At 43.3% G+C, this 21,416-nt stretch overlaps 1 protein-coding gene across 1 annotated transcript in view; it reads left to right on the forward strand.

Annotated features, from left to right (window-relative positions):
• LOC125967215 (multiple epidermal growth factor-like domains protein 11) overlaps positions 1-21,416 on the forward strand; it is a 148,959-nt gene that overhangs the window by 20,859 nt on the left and 106,684 nt on the right. The window contains 3 exon segments of the mRNA XM_049718042.2: positions 14,339-14,472; positions 15,377-15,478; positions 19,731-19,831. Of these exon segments, the coding sequence (XP_049573999.1) occupies positions 14,357-14,472; positions 15,377-15,478; positions 19,731-19,831 (319 nt within the window). The 5' untranslated portion in view covers positions 14,339-14,356.

A 21,416-nucleotide genomic window follows, 5' to 3' on the forward strand; every position in this document is an offset into this window, starting at 1 on the left:
GAGCCATCTTTGAAAATCTGTCCACCACTGTGAGTATGGTGGTTCGCCCATGCGAGGTCGGAAGCCCGGTGACGAAGTCCATGGATATCTCCGCCCATGGGCGCGAAGGAATGGGTAGGGGATGCAGCAACCCCATACGGGCGCCGTGGGAGTTCTTATTCCGGGCGCAGACGGGACAGGCTGCAACGTATTCATTGACGTCTGCCCTCATGGAGGGCCACCAGAATCGCTGCTGGATTACAAACAGCGTTCGGCGCATGCCCGGATGGCAGGAGAGTCTGGAGGTGTGAGCCCAATGGATGACTTGGGATCGTAATTGAGCAGGGACAAATAGTCGGTTCTCAGGGCAACCACAAGGGGGTGGCTTGTTACCATTGGCCCGCTGTACCCGGCCTTCGATAGGCCAGGTCACTGCTCTAACCAGGCAATGAGGAGGCAGGATGGTTTCGGGCTTCTTAATTTCTGGATCCGAGTTGAAAACACGGGAGAGGGCGTCAGGCTTGGTGTTCTTGGTTCCCGGTCTGTAGGACAGTGTGAAGTTAAAACGATTGAAAAAAAGTGACCAGCGGGCTTGGCGTGAATTCAGTCTCTTAGCTGACTTTATGTATTCTAAATTTTTATGGTCTGTCCAGACCAAAAAAGGCTGCTGTGCTCCCTCTAACCAATGTCTCCATTCTTCCAATGCCAGCTTTACTGCCAACAGTTCGCGATCCCCCACATCATAATTCTGTTCGGCGGGCGTCAGCCGTCGAGACAGGAATGCGCACGGATGGAGCTTGTTGTCGCTCTTGGCCCTCTGTGAAAGGATGGCACCTACTCCTTGATTGGAGGCGTCCACCTCCACCACAAACTGCCGCGTCGGATCAGGAAGCGTGAGGATGGGAGCGGTGCTGAAACGGTTCTTTAGCTCCTGGAAGGCCGCCTCCGCCTCTGCTGACCAGCGGAAGGGGACTTTAGGAGACGTGAGCGCGTGCAAGGGAGCCGCTGTGGCACTGAAGCCCTTGATGAACCGCCGATAAAAATTGGCAAAGCCCAGGAATTGCTGCACCTTCCTGCGTGAGTCAGGGGTAGGCCATTCCTTTACCGCGCTTACTTTCGCCGGGTCCATCTCTACCTTGCCCGGGGCTACGATGAAGCCGAGAAAAGAAACGGTGCTCTTGTGGAATTCACTTTTCTCGGCCTTTACGTATAGTTGGTGTTCAAGGAGTCGTTGCAACACCGTCTCGACGTGAACCCTATGGGTCTTCAGATCTGGGGAATAAATCAAAATATCGTCCAAATATACGTACACAAACCGGTCCAAACAGTCTCTCAAAACATCGTTTATCATGGCCTGAAACACAGCGGGAGCATTGGTGAGGCCAAATGGCATGACGAGGTATTCAAAATGTCCTCGATGGGTGTTGAACCCTGTCTTCCATTCGTCCCCTTCCCGGATGCGCACCAGATGGTAGGCGTTGCGCAGATCTAACTTTGTGAACACCCGGGCTTGCTGTAATTGGTCGAACACGGTCGACATCAGTGGGAGCGGATACCGATTCTTGATGGTGATCTGATTGAGGGGACTATAATCAATGCAGGGACGTAGGGTGCCGTCCTTCTTGCCCACGAAAAAGAACCCCGCCCCCGCAGGCGACGACGATGGTCGAATCAGTCCTGCTTGCAGGGAGGAGTCTATATATTCATTCAAGGTTTGCTTCTCAGGTCCCGAAAGAGAATAAAGCCTCCCCTTGGGTATGGTTGAACCCGGCAGGAGGTCAATGGCGCAATCATACGGACGGTGGGGAGGCAGAGAGGTAGCCTTGGCCTTGCTGAATACCTCGGCCCATTGGTGGTAACACGCAGGGACCCCGGTTAGGTCTGGGGTTGGCGCGTCTGGAGCAGGAGGCACAGGGCGCGGGTTAGACTTGATACAGGAATCATGACAGTCGGACCCCCATCCCGTTATTTCCCCTGATCCCCAGTCTATAGCGGGGTTGTGGCGTTGAAGCCATGGATACCCGAGAATGAGAGGGTTCATTGGAGAGGTCACGACATGTAGCCGTATGTTCTCCTGGTGGGGACCAATTGACAGCGAGACTGGTTCTGTTATGTGAGTTATCTCAAAGAGTGCCTGTCCATTGAGTGCCTTGGCTTTCACGGGAGTGTTCAGTAGCTCAGTCTTTACCCCCCACCGGCGAGCAAATGCCCAGTCTATCAAGCTTTCGTCCGCTCCGGAGTCTATTAATACTTCGAGTTCTATTTCTCTTCCCAACTGTGTAATCCTGCCCTTGGGGAGCACTCGCCCCGGGGACAGAGCCGCAGAGAAGGCGCTTACCTTCAGGGTCCTCCTCACTGGACAGGAGAGAAGGAGGTGTCCGAGCTCGCCGCAGTAGTAGCATCTTCCCTCTCGGCGCCGCCGTAACTTCTCCTCCTCTGTTAACTTAGCTCTGCCCAACTGCATCGGTTCTGGCTCCTGGCGCTGCCGATCCCCGTACAGCCTGGAGTGGTGAACGTCAGGGCCGGCTACTGGGACGAAGGCGGGGGCGTTGCTGCGTCGGTGCTTCCTCCACTCTTGCAGCCGGTTGTCAGTGCGGATAGCCAGAGCGATGAGGGCGTCGAGGTCGGTGGGAAGGTCTAAGGGGATTAGCTGATCCTGTATGGGTCCAGACAGGCCCCGGAGGAAGCTGTCATATAGTGCCGCCGCGTTCCACCCGCTCACCGCGGCCAGCGTGCGGAACCGGATGGCGTAGTCTCCGACGGTGTCTTGTCCCTGGACTATCTGACAGAGTTGGCGAGCCTTGTCTCGGTCAGCGGAGATTGGATCGAACACCGTTCGCAGGGCCTGGATGAAAGCGGGGAGAGAGCGACAGGAGATGGAATCCCTGGCCCATTCCGCGGTGGCCCACGTGCGGGCCCTTCCCGTCAGGTATGATACCATGTAGGCCACCTTGGAGCGCTCGGTGGGGAAATCTGCTGGGGAACTCTCAAAATGCATCTCGCATTCTGTAATAAAGGCCCGGCTAAGGCCGGGTTCTCCGGAGTAGCGCTCTGGAGGAGCCAGTCTGGCACCGCCAGTCATGGGAGCTATTGCAAGGGGAGTAACGGGGGAAGCGACGGGTATACTGGAGGTCGCTGCTGGTCCCGCGTTTAAGAGCGAGAGCACTTCCTGCATTTGCTGACCCAGCTTTGCTACTTGGGTGGCGACCGCTCCTCTGAAATCTTCTTGATTCTTAGCGAGTCCTCGGATCTCTTCTCCCAAGTCGCCCACTTCCCTCTGGTGCTGGGCGAGCAGTGAGGCATGGGAGCGCACTGCGGCGCACAGGTGCTCCGACTCTGCCGAGTCCATGTCTGGCCAGTGTGTACTGTCAGGCCGGGAACAAGGCGAAGGACTCGGATGCAGAGTCGTTTCTATCTTGGATTTATTCCAGCAAGCACACAGAGCGAAAGTACAAATCAAATCGCCTCTTGCGAGGGAAAACGCGTGGCAAAAAGTACAAACAAAAGGTGTCGCACTGAGGCGAGTCAAAAGGCTAAAAGTACAAATCAAAACGCCGCTTACGAGGGAAAACGCGTAGCAAAAAGTACCAACTAAAGGAGTCGCACTGGGGCGAGACAAAAAGGCGATGGAGACCAAGGCACAAACAAAAGCGTCGCTCGGTGGCGAGACAAAAAGGAGGGTTCTTACAGAGAGTTCAGGCATCAAGGGATCGCTGGTGGTCGGGACGAGGCAAGACACACTGGCACAAGACAAGGGGAAGACACAGACTAAATACACACAAAAGGGCGGGGACACAGGTGATGACAATTAGTATCGATTACGCAGGTGCACACAATCGGGATCAGGGAAGACAAGACAACCAACACCGAGGAAGGAAACACAAACTGAATCGGAAGGAACAACAAAATAAACCCGGAAGTAAAATTACGACATCGACGAGACAGAAACCCGGAAAAATAAACGCGACCGCATGACAAGACTTCAATGGCATTTAAAAAATGGTTATCTTCCAAATTGTACAATATTTAGGGCTTTCAATTTTTAACATTTTATTTTAGTAACTTGCATGCAGTTGTTGTGTCATGTAACGTCATATTTGACATCAGTCATAATCAAATTTTTACGTATATAAAGCGTACGTATTTAATAAATGCACAATTGTGTGATTGAGTTAATTTTTCTGGAAGGTGTAAATGTGCTAGTTTTTTTGCCACCGATTTTAGAGTTTGTCACACCAGCACATTTCCCCTTGAAAAGCAGAGATTCACAGTAGAATACATAATGAGCCTTTATGAACATCTTGTATCCTATTTTTTGTTGAATAATTCTCCCTTGAATGCATGTGTAATGAGAAGTGAAATACCCCTTGAAAATAGCCTTGTTTGGTGTATGAGTTTGTTAAATACTACCAAGGTACTTTGTTTACACTATCTCATATTATACACATTTGTTCTAACACTCCTCGCCAAGGAACATCAATTTTCACTCAATTTTGATCTGGCTCTAATTTGCAAAGTTATTATTGCTGCAGGAAATTTCATGTATTATTTTTAGGCACAGTCAAATTGTTCATGGATATATTGTGTACGTGGTCACAAAATCCATACGGTCAGATACAGACTAAATTGATCCTTAAATGCCCTGTGCTTAATCAGCACCATACTTACCGTAATTTCTGGACTATAAGTCGCGCTTTTTTTCATAGTTTGGGTGGGGGGGCGACTTATACTCAGGAGCGACTTATATATGTTTTATTTCGCAAATTTTTACTTGAGCATTAAGACATCACTTACAAGTATAGTTGACCACTTCCCATGTTATTTTTAGTATAGTTGATCACTTCACATGCTTTTATATCTTTATCTTGAACATATTCAAAACATAAAAAATAGAGAAAACGTCAAATAAAGCAATTAACACTTTAAAGCACCATATCCAAGTCCACTGTCTGCTGTATGTACACTTGCTCTATTTTTGCTCCTCTTATATTTATTATTATTATTTATTATTATTTGGCCCGTTCTCAGCTCTTTGTTTGTGTTTGTCACGTTAGCATACCTATCGTTTAGCCTGTTGTTGCTATTTAATGAATTGGAGTGACACCGATGGTTTTATAAACATGTTATTCATGTAATAGTTGTCCTTAATCACTCTATATGTTACGTCAGGCCCGTTCTCAGCTCTTTGTTTGTATTTGTCACGTTAGCATACCTATCGTTTAGCCTGTTGTTGCTATTGTTTAGCCTGTTGTTGCTCGTTCATGACTGTTTTTGGTGTGGGATTTTGTCGAATAAATTGCCCCCCAAAATGCGACTTATACTCCGGAGCGACATATATGTTTTTTTCACTTTTTGGGGCATTTTATGGCTGGTGCGACTTATACTCCGGAGCGACTTATAGTCCGGAAAATACGGTAGGCCTTTAATCAATATCAAAGTGGGTGGAAGGTCCAGCCTGCCTGACAAATTACAGCGGGTAACTTATGTGAGTTGCGCAAAGGCTTTAGAAATAGCTCACAGGCTACAGCACCTTGACTGCCTGTTTTTTTGCCACCGATTTTAGAGTTTGTCACACCAGCACATTTCCCCTTGAAAAGCAGAGATTCACAGTAGAATACATAATGAGCCTTTATGAACATCTTGTATCCTATTTTTTGTTGAATAATTCTCCCTTGAATGCATGTGTAATGAGAAGTGAAATACCCCTTGAAAATAGCCTTGTTTGGTGTATGAGTTTGTTAAATACTACCAAGGTACTTTGTTTACACTATCTCATATTATACACATTTGTTCTAACACTCCTCGCCAAGGAACATCAATTTTCACTCAATTTTGATCTGGCTCTAATTTGCAAAGTTATTATTGCTGCAGGAAATTTCATGTATTATTTTTAGGCACAGTCAAATTGTTCATGGATATATTGTGTACGTGGTCACAAAATCCATACGGTCAGATACAGACTAAATTGATCCTTAAATGCCCTGTGCTTAATCAGCACCATACTTACCGTAATTTCTGGACTATAAGTCGCGCTTTTTTTCATAGTTTGGGTGGGGGGGCGACTTATACTCAGGAGCGACTTATATATGTTTTATTTCGCAAATTTTTACTTGAGCATTAAGACATCACTTACAAGTATAGTTGACCACTTCCCATGTTATTTTTAGTATAGTTGATCACTTCACATGCTTTTATATCTTTATCTTGAACATATTCAAAACATAAAAAATAGAGAAAACGTCAAATAAAGCAATTAACACTTTAAAGCACCATATCCAAGTCCACTGTCTGCTGTATGTACACTTGCTCTATTTTTGCTCCTCTTATATTTATTATTATTATTTATTATTATTTGGCCCGTTCTCAGCTCTTTGTTTGTGTTTGTCACGTTAGCATACCTATCGTTTAGCCTGTTGTTGCTATTTAATGAATTGGAGTGACACCGATGGTTTTATAAACATGTTATTCATGTAATAGTTGTCCTTAATCACTCTATATGTTACGTCAGGCCCGTTCTCAGCTCTTTGTTTGTATTTGTCACGTTAGCATACCTATCGTTTAGCCTGTTGTTGCTATTGTTTAGCCTGTTGTTGCTCGTTCATGACTGTTTTTGGTGTGGGATTTTGTCGAATAAATTGCCCCCCAAAATGCGACTTATACTCCGGAGCGACATATATGTTTTTTTCACTTTTTGGGGCATTTTATGGCTGGTGCGACTTATACTCCGGAGCGACTTATAGTCCGGAAAATACGGTAGGCCTTTAATCAATATCAAAGTGGGTGGAAGGTCCAGCCTGCCTGACAAATTACAGCGGGTAACTTATGTGAGTTGCGCAAAGGCTTTAGAAATAGCTCACAGGCTACAGCACCTTGACTGCCTGACAGATTTCACTCATGAATTACGCAGCTGACATAGCGGGGCTCTCGGGAGAAAAGTGCCGACTGAGGTGTCAAGAGTTTGCATCAGTTGTTTGTTCTTAAAGAACTTCAGAAAAGCTCAATGTCTTTGCCTCCTTATGTGTGACTGCTCTTTAAGACATAAATGCCATTCAAATCAGGCATGTGGCTTCAGATTTAAATAAAGTTAAAGTTAAAGTCCCAATGATCATCATCACACACACATCTGGGTGTGGTGAAATTTGTCCTCTGCATTTAACCCATCCCCATGTGATTTTGATCCATCCCCTGGGGGAGAGGGGAGCAGTGAGCAGCAGCGGTGCCGCGCTCGGGAATCATTTGGTGATCTAACCCCCCAATTCCAACCCTTAATGCTGAGTGCCAAGCAGGGAGGCAATGGGTCCCATTTTTATAGTCTTTGGTATGACCCGGCCGGGGTTTGAACCCACAACCTTCCAGTCTCAGGGCGGACACTCTACTACTAGGCCACTGAGCTGGCCTTACAAAGAAAGCAGGACTTTTGATGCGATGAACCGTACTGGTTTCACACTCTTATGTCCTGACTTTCTTCCAGAGATTTCATCACTTTAATGAAGTTTTGAATGTCATTAGAGTTTTGGTGCGAACTGCAGTGACAAGATGCACCCTGTTTGATCATCCTACTGCCTGTCGTTGCTCACTTCAGCCCCTTGTGTTTACCTTCCGCAATAGAATTTGGTCGCACTATCAGCGAGTAAGCAAGGAAAATGGGGCACCCATTGTTTCAGAAACCAGTCAGGCCACATTAACTATTTATGTTCTGCAGACGGCAACCCGATTCAAGATTTGTTTGAAAGGGAAAGTAACCCGTAGTCATTAGTTGGTTTGTACTCATTACGCAGCATTGTCCATGCTGTATGTGCGCCATTCATTAACACTGCAAAATTTTGGAAAGCGTGGTGGATTTTTAGTAATGCACTAACCTCAATAAAACATCAGGCCAGGGAAATCAGGACAATCATGAAAATTCTCTGCTTCCTACTCATAGTGGACAGATTTGGTGGAATGAGATGGAAAATTTAATAGTTTCTTTTAGGTTGCGATTGTCATATATTTTTCATGTAGAAAGTCATCGAATAAGAAGAGACGTATAGCTATTTTACAAAACTTAAAATGTTTTTTTTGGGGGGGGTAAAACAATGCTTTAATGATAATGTCGATTTGAGCAGAATAATGTTCCATCCAGGAGTTGTCATTGTGGGGGTCTACGTGTAGTTCAGCTTCCCACAGCCTACTGTTTTTACTTAGCCCATAAACTACATTATGAACCACATTCAAAAGATTCATCCTGGACCTTTGAATGGTTTGCAGGCAGAGAAAGAACAGTGGAAGAAGCTCTCTCAACCTTAAGTGCCCCATTTTTTAGGTAGAACATGACATGATCATATGGTGAGCTCTTATTTTGGGGCAGCCATCAGTTTGTGTGTCTTGTGGCAGTTGATGTCAACACGAGGGGCTTTATCATTATTAGTGCACGGTGGTGCACTGGTTACCACGTCCGCCTCACAATTCAGACGCTCTTGGTTTGATTCTACCTCCCATCCTCCCTGTGTGGAGTTTGCATGCTCCCCGTGCCTGCTTGGGTTTTCTGCGGGTACGCTGGTTTCCTCCCACATCCCAAAAACATGCATGGTCGCCCGACCGGTTTTAGGTGGTATGATGATACACACGTGATTCCGCAAAATAAATTGTTTGTGTTTTTCTTAGGCAGCCCCATGCGTTAGTTTTTTTCTTCCTTGTCACCGTAGATATGTTCATGTATTTTTTGGTGACCCTGTTTTGCAAGTTTGATAAGCGCTAATAATTGAAAGCTATTGGCAGTGAAATGCAAGAACCCCTTAAGCAACAAAAGTACGACATGTTAATTGTAGAAGGGATTAAGCTGATCCATTTATTGACAGGCTCAATGACTATTAATTCCATCATTCCAGCCTCAGCTTGATTACCTGTCTTTGACTATTGATCCAGGTAAGATAAAAGGAAGTGAATGGGCAGGTCAGGCTGATTTCGAGGGTTGGTGCACAATGGAGGAAAAAACTCTTTTTTTTACTGTATATGTGTCACTGCGGTTATGATTTACTAACTACTTTAATAACTTCTTGGACTTTAATAACTTCATGGACACTGCCTGATTGTAGAGTTTTGAATATTAGGCATATGGACGATATAGGTAGTACAAGCGTTAGGTGCAGCATGGTGTCAAAGGATGGTTAGCAATCTTCTCTTGAAACTGTTACCAATTCCAAAATGCCCAGAGCTAAGCTTAAAACCACAGCCTACAGGCATAAATGTACGACAAAGACAGCACTGCCATATTATAGTAACTCTTTAAGTTTAGCTTAAAGCTGCACAAAATTTAACATGAGCAGTCAGTCTCCTTCAACTTCAACAACATTTGTGTTATCAAGATAAATACTAATTATATAAAGTTTATTCACTTGATATAGGCTAGTCACTCCCCTTGTGATTGTGTTGACAAGCTATACCTGTTTGACAGAAGTGTTGGTTAATTTAGAATTTGCCTCTCCAAAGACTTGAAGTAGGGTAATATGTCTTTGATGAATCATTTGATATATTAATCAATTCTCTTGTATCTTTTGTGTCTGAAGCTAAAACACAATGTGTTCTCTGCTTGAGCATGATGACCTATTTTTTTTAATAGCTTTAAAATATTGTTTGCTTCTGATTTTCTTTGCCTTAACCTGAACTCACTCACAGGAAACTTTGCATCATAATTTTGGGTCTACCAAAGAGCCCAGAGAGACCATCGAGTTAGCTTGCACTGTCAGCAAAATGGTGTTGTCCATCATTATGGAGCCACATAGAGCCCACGGGGGAGTGAACTGGTCAATGAAGCTTTCAGTTCCTTAATAAAGCTCTGAGTTTAGATGGCTTTGCTAAGCTCTGGCAGGGAGACATTTCATTAAGATCTTAGTGGCTCTTTGGTGGCACATTGTAGGAAAAACCCTGGGATTAGTATTGTTAATGAAACCGGAGTGGTGGTTTAACATTAATTAAAGGTTCGGGATCAGATTCAGCTAGTGCACGTTCTTATATTTATTTATTTATTTATTTATTTATTTATTTATTTATTTATTTATTGTGTGTATATTGGGTTACCAGTTGGGACGACTACCTTTACATTACATTATGCCTCTTGCAATTTGATATTTGATGTATTGGATATGTTTTAACATTAATGAGAAAATGAACCGTACAAAATGCCAGTTCTGACCAAGAAAAACAGCTTAAAAAAGGGCATCCTGGTCACTTCCAAACGAAAATTATCTTGCATACTTGAATGAGGGGATAAAAATTAAAGAATTATAAAACAAAACCATATTGCGTGGCACCTTTAAAATGAGTTCAACTACTATATCATATATATATATCATTGGATTGTTTTCAAGGGAAAGAAGGGGAAATTCCATCACTTTACCACATTTTAACGGAAGATTAGGTAGAGCAGCTTAGCGGCCAATGTTAATATTTAAAACTTAATATACCATAACAATCAAACTGAACCAATTTTGGATTCATTTAATTGTATTGTTGTCATATTCTTGACCATTTGCGTTGGCTAATTATCACTTGTGACTAGACTTGAGTGTGGGTTCAAAGCTATGCCCATGACACAAGAAAGGGAGGACCATAAGAAGTCAAGCCGTAACACTCATAGATTGTTACAGCAAGTCATAACATATCACTTCATCTTCTATGCTCAGTTTGTCAGACTTCCCATTATTTTTCTTTTCTGTATTACCACTCATGGGAGCAGTCAAACAGCTGTCGAGTGTCAGCACGAGTGGGAGCAGCCAGTGCATAGTATGTGGATTCATCACCTTCATGATTTTCTGGGGCTTTCATAGTGTCTACAAAAAATGGAGCAATGAGTGGGTGCTGTCTCTTGTTCTGCTGTCAAATGTCACAGCTACTGTCAACAACATCAGACATGTACATTATGAGTAAATTATTTGAAAGGTATTTGGTTTTTTATTTCCGATTGCATAGCCATGATATGCTACAGCTCCCTTTACTGATTAACAAACATTTTTATATAAAGTAGTGCAGCTGTTGCTTCTCACAGAGCTATATTTGCTATTTTGTATTCTCAGAAATGATCATGTGCCTGCAGTATAAAGTGAGATATATGCTCACAAACAGTACCGGTGAGACGGTTTCTATGAATTGCTTCTCATTGTTTCCACATAATTGACTATAAAGTGAATATGCATATTAAAATTCTTTACACACACGCACACACGCACACACACACACACACGCACACACACACACACACACACACGCACACACAGACATACATTATCTTAGAATTATAAATGCATTAAATTACAAAAGTCCACAGGTATATAAGTATGGCTTTACTGAAAACAAAACAATGAAGAAATCCCTCCTTTGGAACGATTTCACCATTCACTATTCTCCGAAGACTGCAAATGTTACAAATGTGTCTGTAGGAATTCATTCATTGGTTATCATACCAGCCAGTTGTGGTTTCATTAAAAAAAAAAAAAAAAATGCACATTAATACCAACCTTGCCCAACAAACTCATAATTTAGGCAGGGACAAATCAAAGTAAACATTTAGTTGAGATCAATTTACTGTCTTCTTCAAGAGCATTTCCTTGCTTTTGTACTATCTCATAGTCCAGTGTCTCCCAACCTTTTTTGAGCCATGGCACATATTTTATGTTACAAAAATCACACGGCACACCACCAAACAAAAATGTCACAAAACGTATATATAATGAAATATAATGAACATTTATTGTCAATTCACTTACTCAGTGTGAAATTTGGCCCTGTTTCGTTGAACACAATGCTGATATTCTTGCAGGAATTGAAGAAAGACAAACACGAAGATCTTCCTCAACAGCTCTGAGTCTCTCTCTTTTCTTAGTCTTTAAAGTAGTGATGCTTGAAAAGCCCAGCTCACATAGATAGGTTGTGGAGAAAGGGAGAAGAGCTGAAATTGCTTTGTTTCCCAGAATAGGGAACTCCTTGGCAGCAGTCAGCCAAAAACTGTCCAAAGGTACATCCGAAAAGCGCAGCTTAAGACCACGATCTTGTCTCAGTTCAGTTATTTCTTCCTGCTCCTGCAAAGTCATGTCCCTTCCAACTGCAGTTGAGCTATATGGGTTCCTCACCCAGTCAAGGCAATCAGTGGAAAGTGAAGGGAAATAACATGACAACTTCTGCTCCAAACTTTGCAGATGTTTACCTATTGTCTCACACAGTGCAGCTCTGTTGACACTCTGCCATTTCTGGGTGTTTGGGAACATTTCTAGGTTGGCACTTTCCACGTGTTGTTCCCAGAGCAGCACCTTTGAATGAAACCCCTGTATTTTATCTGTACTTGTGAGCAGGTTTTCGTTTCGACCTTGCATTCGCGTGTTCAAGTCATTCAGATGTTTAAATATATCTGCCAGATATGCCAGTCTTGCACACCACTCATCATTTGAGAGCAAGTTAGCGTCATCATGCTTCTCATTTGTCAAAAACACTTTGAGTTCCTCCCTTAGCTCATAAACACGACTTAAAACTTTGCCACGGGAAAGCCACCGGACCTCCGTGTGGAGCAATAACACTTTATGCTCCTGCCCCATTTCCTCACACAATGATGTAAACATGCGGCTTTTTACTGATCTCGTCTTCACAAAGTTTATCATGCGCACAACATCTTCCATTACAGGAGCTAGGTTTGCTGGTAATGTTTTGGCAACAAGTGCTTCCCGGTGCAGAAAACAATGCGTCGCGATGACTTTTGGATTTTGCTCTTTCACTCTGTTTACAAATCCTTTGGTGCGCCCGAGCATGGCAGCTGCTCCATCGGTGCAAACACTTACGCAGTCTTGCCACTTTAGTCCTCCTTGTTCAATGTACTCTGATGCAACTCGAAAAATTTATTCTCCTGTTGTTCTTTCTGGCAATTCCTTGCAAAACAGAAAGTTTTCACTGATGGTGTCTCCGTCTACAAAGCGCACATTTGCCAGAAGCTGCGCGTGTCCACTGATATCCGTAGATTCATCAATTTGCAAAGCAAATTTCCCACTAATGTGCAACTTTTCCAAAACTGTCTTCTCAATGTCTGCAGACATGTCTTGAATACGTCTGGAAATTGTATTATTTGATAGAGGGACTTGGGCTATTTCTTTAACAGCGCCAGGGCCGAGCATCTCTTTCAAGATAATTTTGCAGGCGGGCATTATTAACGTCTCTCCTACGGTGTGTGCCTGTTTTGATTTGGCGATGAGTTCAGCAACTTGGTAACTAGCTCTAAGAGCTTTCTCACCCGTCTTGGTGGTTTTCCTCAGTAGCTCTGCCTGTTTCCCAGTTCGTTCACGCAGTTGAACAAAATAGACCATACTCTTGTTTTGTAGTGACGGGTGTTTTGTATCTAAATGGCGTTTGAGTTTACTGGGAACCATGGCACTGTTGGACAACTTTTCCCCGCACACCAGGCATAGCGGAGTTGCCGCACTTTTTTCTCCGGTAAAAGTAAATCCAAAGGCAAGATAGCCTTCATTATATTGTCTTAAGCTCACCTTTTTAGCTTTCTTCTGACCAGTGCTCATGCTAGGGCCTTCATCTGGGTCAGAATTTTCTTCAGGACCCAGGTCAGATTGAGTACTTTTTCTTTTCAAATATTTATCCATTGCTATTACCTGCACTGTCTCACTCGAGGATAACTACGAACTTCCTACTGCTAGAGTAGACATATTGCGCTGATACACTGCCCTCTATTGGAAGAGCATTTAATTGCCCTGTCTATCACTACATGCTTCTCACTTTGAACCAATTAAACGAAACTGGGCGGCACACCTGATGATTCGTCACGGCACACTTGTGTGCCGCGGCACAGCGGTTGGGAAACACTGTCATAGTCTACTATACTTCATGCTCTGATTTGCTAATAGTCATTCAGCGTGATCAGTTCACCAACAGACAATGGCATTTCACTGCCCATCAGGGTTTTGTGGTTCCCTGTGGAGATTTTTGTTTGTTTGTGGAAGACAATGAGCCAAATGGCTTTATTTATTGTTGCTAAATCCTGGTAATTTCAGTTCAATATCAGCAGTGTTGAAAATAGATGGATGGACATACTACACACGCACACATGCACACACACGCACACACACACACACACGCACACACACACACACACACACACACACACACACACACACGTTTCACCAACAAATAGAAACATTATTTAAAGCTATACAGTGGTCTAGAGATCTCATATGTATTTTATTGTTCCAGTTTCCCTGTAAGTTCTTTTCCCCCTCCTTTTAAATCCTAAACTTGTTAATGATTTGATTACTGCTGTCAGAATTTGTATTTGTCCTACCGTACCTACGAAAGGTTTTCTTAACTGATTTTAATGTTCTTCTTCCCAAAGGGCAGTGGGAGGAGGACAATGGGGGTTGGAGGTGCCTCCCCCCAAATGTTGCTGTGGCTCAGACTGTTGAGTTTGATCTTTCTGGTGACCGCCCTGAACCCAGATGATCCCAACGTGTGCAGCCACTGGGAGAGGTTAGGTTCTTGAACTCAATCTAAAATATACTGGACAAAATGAAATAATGCCACTTAAAATAATGCAGTGAACTAATGGATCCCTGTTACAAATCAAGGCTGACAGTTTTGTCAGTAATCAAGCAAAAAAGGTTTACTCCTGAGGACAGACTGAGACTGTAAATTCAGAATGACGTTAATGTGACCGCTTGAGTGACCTCACCACTCAGTGCTAGAGCGTGAAATCCCAGCGCCAGTTCTGATGAGGGTAACCCTGAGTTGAGTGAGTCAACTCAATCGTGTACCTTTTGGACCTGCCATTCCTAAATAATGCAACCGATTTTAGTATACCATCTTGAGGTTTGAAGTTCCTCTGTTTGTCCTGCTTATGACAGTTAACATGTTTTTTGGAATGTAAAAAAATACATTCTAGTCAAAATACCATATGAAGATTGAGTCTCCAAAGGTTTGCGCTGAGGTCTTGTAAGATTTGATATTTAAGATCCAACTTTTCAATTGCTGTTTTACATTTGTCATGAAGTGTTCTAATGCAGGTTCTGCTTTTTACATTTGTTCCATTCAATAGAAATAAACGAACTATTCATACATTGAAAGAAACATATATTTTTACTGCATGAAAATAAAGTCCATTAAAAATTCTTGAAAATGCTCAGAATACTACAGCCAGAATCACTTTTCAGGGGAATGCCACACATTATTATACAGGAGTGAAAAAAATCATATAATTTGATTGATGAATTTTGGTGACTTTCACACTGCCATTGCTGCGGTTAATTTTCAGTAAAAACTCACAATTTGTGGTGCAGAAACCTGTGAATTAAACATGGCAATACTATTTTTTTAGAGGAGAAAGGAGCTGTCACTGCTAAAACCTACTAACGTTCTGCATGTACTCTTCCTCTAGTTACGCAGTGACCGTCCAAGAGTCTTATGCTCATCCTTTTGACCAGGTCTACTATACTCGCTGCACTGACATTCTCAACTGGTTCAAATGCACAAGACACAGGTAATAACATTTTGTGGAAGTCTTTACTTTTTCAGACTGTTGCAATGTGATTGATTATGTTGTCTATTAATTAGTCTATCTTACATGAATATGATTCATGAATGTATACAGGAAATGTTTGTGATGTGTAACCTTTCAAAGAAGAAAATATTGACTTCTGCTTATTGTAAAAATGTAAATCAGGAATACATCCTATCTCATTTTTCTGTCAGCATTAGCATGGATTATCAAGGCACCTAATACTTTTATGTTATGTTTTCGTAAAGCACTTTCACTACAGTAGTACTGCAACTGTGACACGCAGACATTCACTGCAGTCTACCCAACACTTGGCAGTTCATCTCTGTCTGATGTGGTCATTTTCATGAAGGACTGTCAGTGTATTGGCTTTAATGATCACATTAAGCTTTATAGCCACCAGTTAAGCTCCTTCAGCTAAGAGCTGAGTCATTGAACTTAAGAGGGAAAAAAGTCAGAAAACATCGTCCTTGAGCGTGGAGGAGAGATTCACATTTTAGTTACTTTCATCTTTTCTAAAGATGTATGATTGTATCTTATTTTTACGAGATTTTTAAAGAGACTTCATGCTTAATACTATCATAGCATTTGATCAGCTACATCAAAAATGTGTTAAATTAAATTGCACTATTTTGATAAGAGTATGAGCAAATTTGGAAGAAACAAGGACGTCTTTATGGCATGTGATGTCCCTTACACACCCACGCACGCACGCACGCACGCACGCACGCACGCACGCACGCACGCACGCACGCACGCACGCACGCACGCACGCACGCACGCACGCACGCACACACACACACACACACACACACACACACACACACACACATATACTTATCTTGTACCACCAAACAATTACAGGATGAATTTGTTTGCAGTATAGATTGGTGGCTTGGCAGGTAGGTGGAGGCCTGAAGCCCTACCAGACTGTGCAGAGTATGAGTGATTATGCGACATGTAACAGTGACAAGCTAGAGATTTGGGAAAGCTTTTCTCCCTGGTACCTCAAGATATGTGTGGCGATTCAGTTTTTCATGTTACCTCCACTGCAATTATTAGCATAGTATCCAGCAGCCCTGGAATTTTTATTATTACAATTTATAAAAAAATAATTCAATATGTATAACTAGGGTAGTGACCAGTGTTGGGCAAATTACTTCCTAAATGTAATTACCGTATTTGCCGGTGTATTGGTCGACCTTTTTCGATCCAAAATCGACCGAAAAAAATCGACCTCGACTTATACACCGAGTCATAAAATTTAACTTCGTAATCATCGCTTCAAATGTGATGGTAACCAAGGCCGTTTCTCATGCATCTCATTGTGCGTTGCACTTAGAAAATTTGAACCGTGCGGCGTGCGCGAGTGCGCGGCCCGCTGGACGTCCAATGAGGCGCCGCGATCTCCTGCGCGGTGCTTATAAAGTGCCGATCCGCTCGGCTTGGAGCTATTTCCGACCTCCCGTTGGTGCCGGGCGGCGTGCGCGAGCTCGCCGGCCGCGATCTCCTGCGCGGGGCTTATAAAGTGCCGATCCGCTCGGCTTGGAGCTATTTCCGACCTCCCGTTGGTGCCGGGCGGCGTGCGCGAGCTCGCCGGCCGCGATCTCCTCCGCGGTGCTTATAAAGTGCCGATCCGCTCGGCTTGGAGCTATTTCCGACCTCCCGTTGGTGCCGGGCGGCGTGCGCGAGCTCGCCGGCCGCGATCTCCTGCGCGGTGCTTATAAAGTGCCGATCCGCTCGGCTTGGAGCTATTTCCGACCTCCCGTTGGTGCCGGGCGGCGTGCGCGAGCTCGCCTGCCGCGATCTCCTCCGCGGTGCTTATAAAGTGCCGATCCGCTCGGCTTGGAGCTATTTCCGACCTCCCGTTGGTGCCGGGCGGCGTGCGCGAGCTCGCCGGCCGCGATCTCCTCCGCGGTGCTTATAAAGTGCCGATCCGCTCGGCTTGGAGCTATTTCCGACCTCCCGTTGGTGCCGGCCGGCGTGCGCGAGCTCGCCGGCCGCGATCTCCTCCGCGGTGCTTATAAAGTGCCGATCCGCTCGCTTGGAGCTATTTCCGACCTCCCGTTGGTGCCGGGCGGCGTGCGCGAGCTCGCCGGCCGCGATCTCCTGCGCGGTGCTTATAAACAGCCGCATGCGCACAGCCTCCCGGAATTTGAACACATTTCGTCAATAAATTTCGCATATTGAATTTTGAAGTTTAATGTAATGCAACAATTGAGCTCGACTTATACAAAGGATATATCATAAAATCGTAAATTTCCGTCGAATTTTAGGGGGTCGACTTATACACCGAGTCGACCTGTACACCGGCAAATACGGTAGTTACAACATTTACTAGTTACCTTCTCAAAAAAGTAATTGAAGTACTCATTCATAAGTGTAGCTAGTTACTAGGAAAAGTAATGATTGCATTACCTTTTCAAAAATGTAGAATTCAGATTTTTGAGCAGTTGTCAATACAGTTGCATAGAGTAGAACAGCATAGACCAGTACTATATTTAACTTAAAATTTACATTTTGAAGAACAATGTAAAATAAGCAAAAAATGAAAAGTAAATTGTCACACAACTTCCAGACAATTGATCACATCGGCCGGACATGCCCACTGCACACTTACAGCACGGAGTGGCCGACAATTTGGTATATGGTAATGTAAACAATGTTGCGTCTTCGTAAAGTCCAACAGCTGAAAAACAAATGAAGAAAATAGTACAAACATACCAGGTACACCAAGTTCCTCACTCAAAGTCCTTCAAGTATGCACCTGTTTTGTTTTGCCCTGGTATAGGTACAAAGAAGTATTGTGTGTGTGTGTTTTTGTGTTGTGCATTGTCGTGTCGCAAGCAGCATAAATAACGTGCCACATTTCACTGTTAACAACGGCGTTCTAACAATTAAGTACAATGAAGTACCGTATTGGCCCGAATATAAGACGGTGTTTTGTGCATTGAAATAAGACTGAAAAAGTGGGGGTCGTCTTACATTTGGGGTCTAGACATTATACTCCTTCACAACGCTAGATGGCGCCAGATATCTTTAAAGTGAATGCTGAACATAACTCCCCAGGTCAAAGTGAACCCCTGTCACGAAGAATAAAAATAAAAATAGCTGTAGCAGTTTGCATTATTTTATTGCGATGTTTTTCGTTATTCAGATTTGTTTCAAGACTACAGTTACAGTTAGACTTCACTTTGGTGGTTAATGAAGTTATTGCAATTTTTATCACAGTAGATTGGTTTATTTACATTTCAAAAACCAGAAGTGTTAGAGATTTGCCCACTCCAACTTATTTTGCAAGAACCACACGAGAGACAAGCAAGTCCTTTTAGACACCTGCAGGTGGAGAGCTCACACGTTGAAGGAGTGAAGTCTGAAACTCTCCCAACTGCAAGGACATATTTATTAAGAGAAAGAGTGGGGGTAAGAGTAGACTGAATAGGAAGCCCTTGTGCTCTTGTCAAAACATATCAGGGGATGTTTTACGACCTTGTGTAGGATGAGACAAGGTAGGTTATTTATTACCGGTTGCATTCCAACATAATCATACGATAAGGATAATTTGAAAAACCCTAACAAGAAGCCATTCATTTACAAATGTGATTGCACTTTAGTTTACATAATTAAATATATAGATATTAAGACGTGATAGACAGTTTTTGCATGATTTGAATGAGGCAAAATAACATGCTTTTTCTCTCGAATATATTGTTATAATCATTTGTTTCAGATTTACTGTAATTATTTTCTGTATGAAAATTAAATTTGGTGTTCAAAAAGTCTTTTTTCAAATTTGAGTCTTGAAAAAGAGGGGGTCGTCTTATAATCAGGGTCGTCTTATATTCGGGCCAATACGGTAATTGAGTAATTGAGTAGATCACCCGTTACTGGAAAACTATAATGGCGTTAGTGACGCCGTTACGTCTAACACCGTTATTCCTAACACTGCTAGTGACTAAGACAAATTAAACATGAAGCAAGGCGCTGTTCTCACTGTTTTTCCTGTGGGAGATAAATGTGACTGACTTTGGGGCAATTGATTGCATGTGAGTTTCAAAATGCTTGTTAGCAATACCGTCCGGTGCTGAGCTTCTTGCATGTTTGGCATATTTGGTGAGTAGAAATCAGTTGTGTATATCACTAATATTTTCATACAAAAACAACTGTATCAAAATGTCAATGTTGTTAACCAGCTACCACACAAACGGATTGTGTGTGTTCATATCTTATCCAGGATCAGCTACAAGACAGCCTACAGAAGAGGTGTGAGAACCATGTACAGGCGACGCTCTCAGTGCTGCCCGGGTTTCTATGAAAGTGGAGAGCTGTGTGTTCGTAAGTTCTGGCCATTTTCTATTTATTGCATTTACATGATATGAACTATATTTACATTGTGCAAATTGTATGGGAACGCATGTTTTTTTTTTTTACAACTACTGGGAAACACAATATTTCACTACTTATCCACCTTATTCAAAGAACAAAACCAACACAATGCATGAACTTAAAACAAATTATACACCTGCAAATCAGTGTGACTTCTCCTGTTGCCTTTGCGAGACCAGTTCAGATATGCGTTATCACAAATTTACACAATAAATTAGGTATGTTCGGACCGCCACAGTCCAACTCACCGAACCCCTAGGGTTTGATCGAAACTAGGTTATGAGCCACTGACCTAGGGAGACGGACTCACCACAATAATATCCTTATCCTCCTAGCCCGCTAAATTTGCAGAATTTACGCACGCACGCATGCACACACACACACACGCACGCACGCACGCACGCACGCACGCACGCACGCACGCACGCACGCACGCACGCACGTACACACACACACACACACACACACACACACACACACACACACACACACACACACACACAAACACCCACGCACACGCGCACACGTTTGAACTGAACAAAACATAGGCACATGCACCCCCATTTTTTTTCCCCGGGGAGGGGAAGTGACGGTGGGGGCTGCTGGGGCATCTGGAACATACGTACAAATACAATCAAATTGGATTTATATAGCACATTTCAGCAGTGTATATGTGTGCGTGCGTGCGTGTGTGTATGTGTGTGTGTGTGTGTGTGTGTGTGTGTGTGTGTATATGAATTATAAACAGCAACAGCATTGTACTGTAATTTTCGGACTATAAGTCGCGTTTTTTCCATAGTTTGGGTGGGGGGCGACTTATAATGAGGAGCGACTTATATGTGAATTTTTTCAAAAAATTTCAAAAAAAAAAAAAAAAGTGAAACCATGATAAACGAACCGCGATGTAGCAAGGGATTACTGTCATTTGAATTTCAAGTGACGTCAGCAGCGCGCCGCGGCGGTTGTTTACAAAAAGGACAAAGATTGATCACGGGATGACGAAGATGACGAAGGGTCCCACGTACTACCGGCATCATTAGCGGCTTTGTTTCTAAGTGACACGGAGGACGAAGAGTTTGAAAGATTTAATGATTTGGAGTGACACAGAAGGTTTGAAAAACTATTATGGGTTTTACACACGCCCGGTCCTATTCTATGGATCTCTCTTCCACCTCCGTGGCTGGAAGTCCACGTCGCCACACGCCTGGAAGTTTGTTTTGTTAAATAAAGAGCCGTTCACCAAACCCACGTCTTTCCTTGTACTTTGTTAATGCTACAATATAGTTACGTATATACTAAATAGGTGGAATAACGACGAGGCTGACGTCAGGGCGCACGCGCGGCGTTGTTGACAAAGGACAAGGAATTTGATCGATGGATTTAATGATTTAGAGTGCACAGATGGTTTGATAATATTATTGCTTATATGATAGTTATTTGATATCTAATTTATATATTGTTATATGGGCCTGTGGAATATTTTGAAGTGCAAGCGCAGTCAGCGGCGCGCACCCATTGTTGACAAAGGATGATC

This window comes from Syngnathus scovelli, chromosome 4 (genome assembly GCF_024217435.2).
Source record: "Syngnathus scovelli strain Florida chromosome 4, RoL_Ssco_1.2, whole genome shotgun sequence".
NCBI lineage: Eukaryota > Metazoa > Chordata > Actinopteri > Syngnathiformes > Syngnathidae > Syngnathus > Syngnathus scovelli.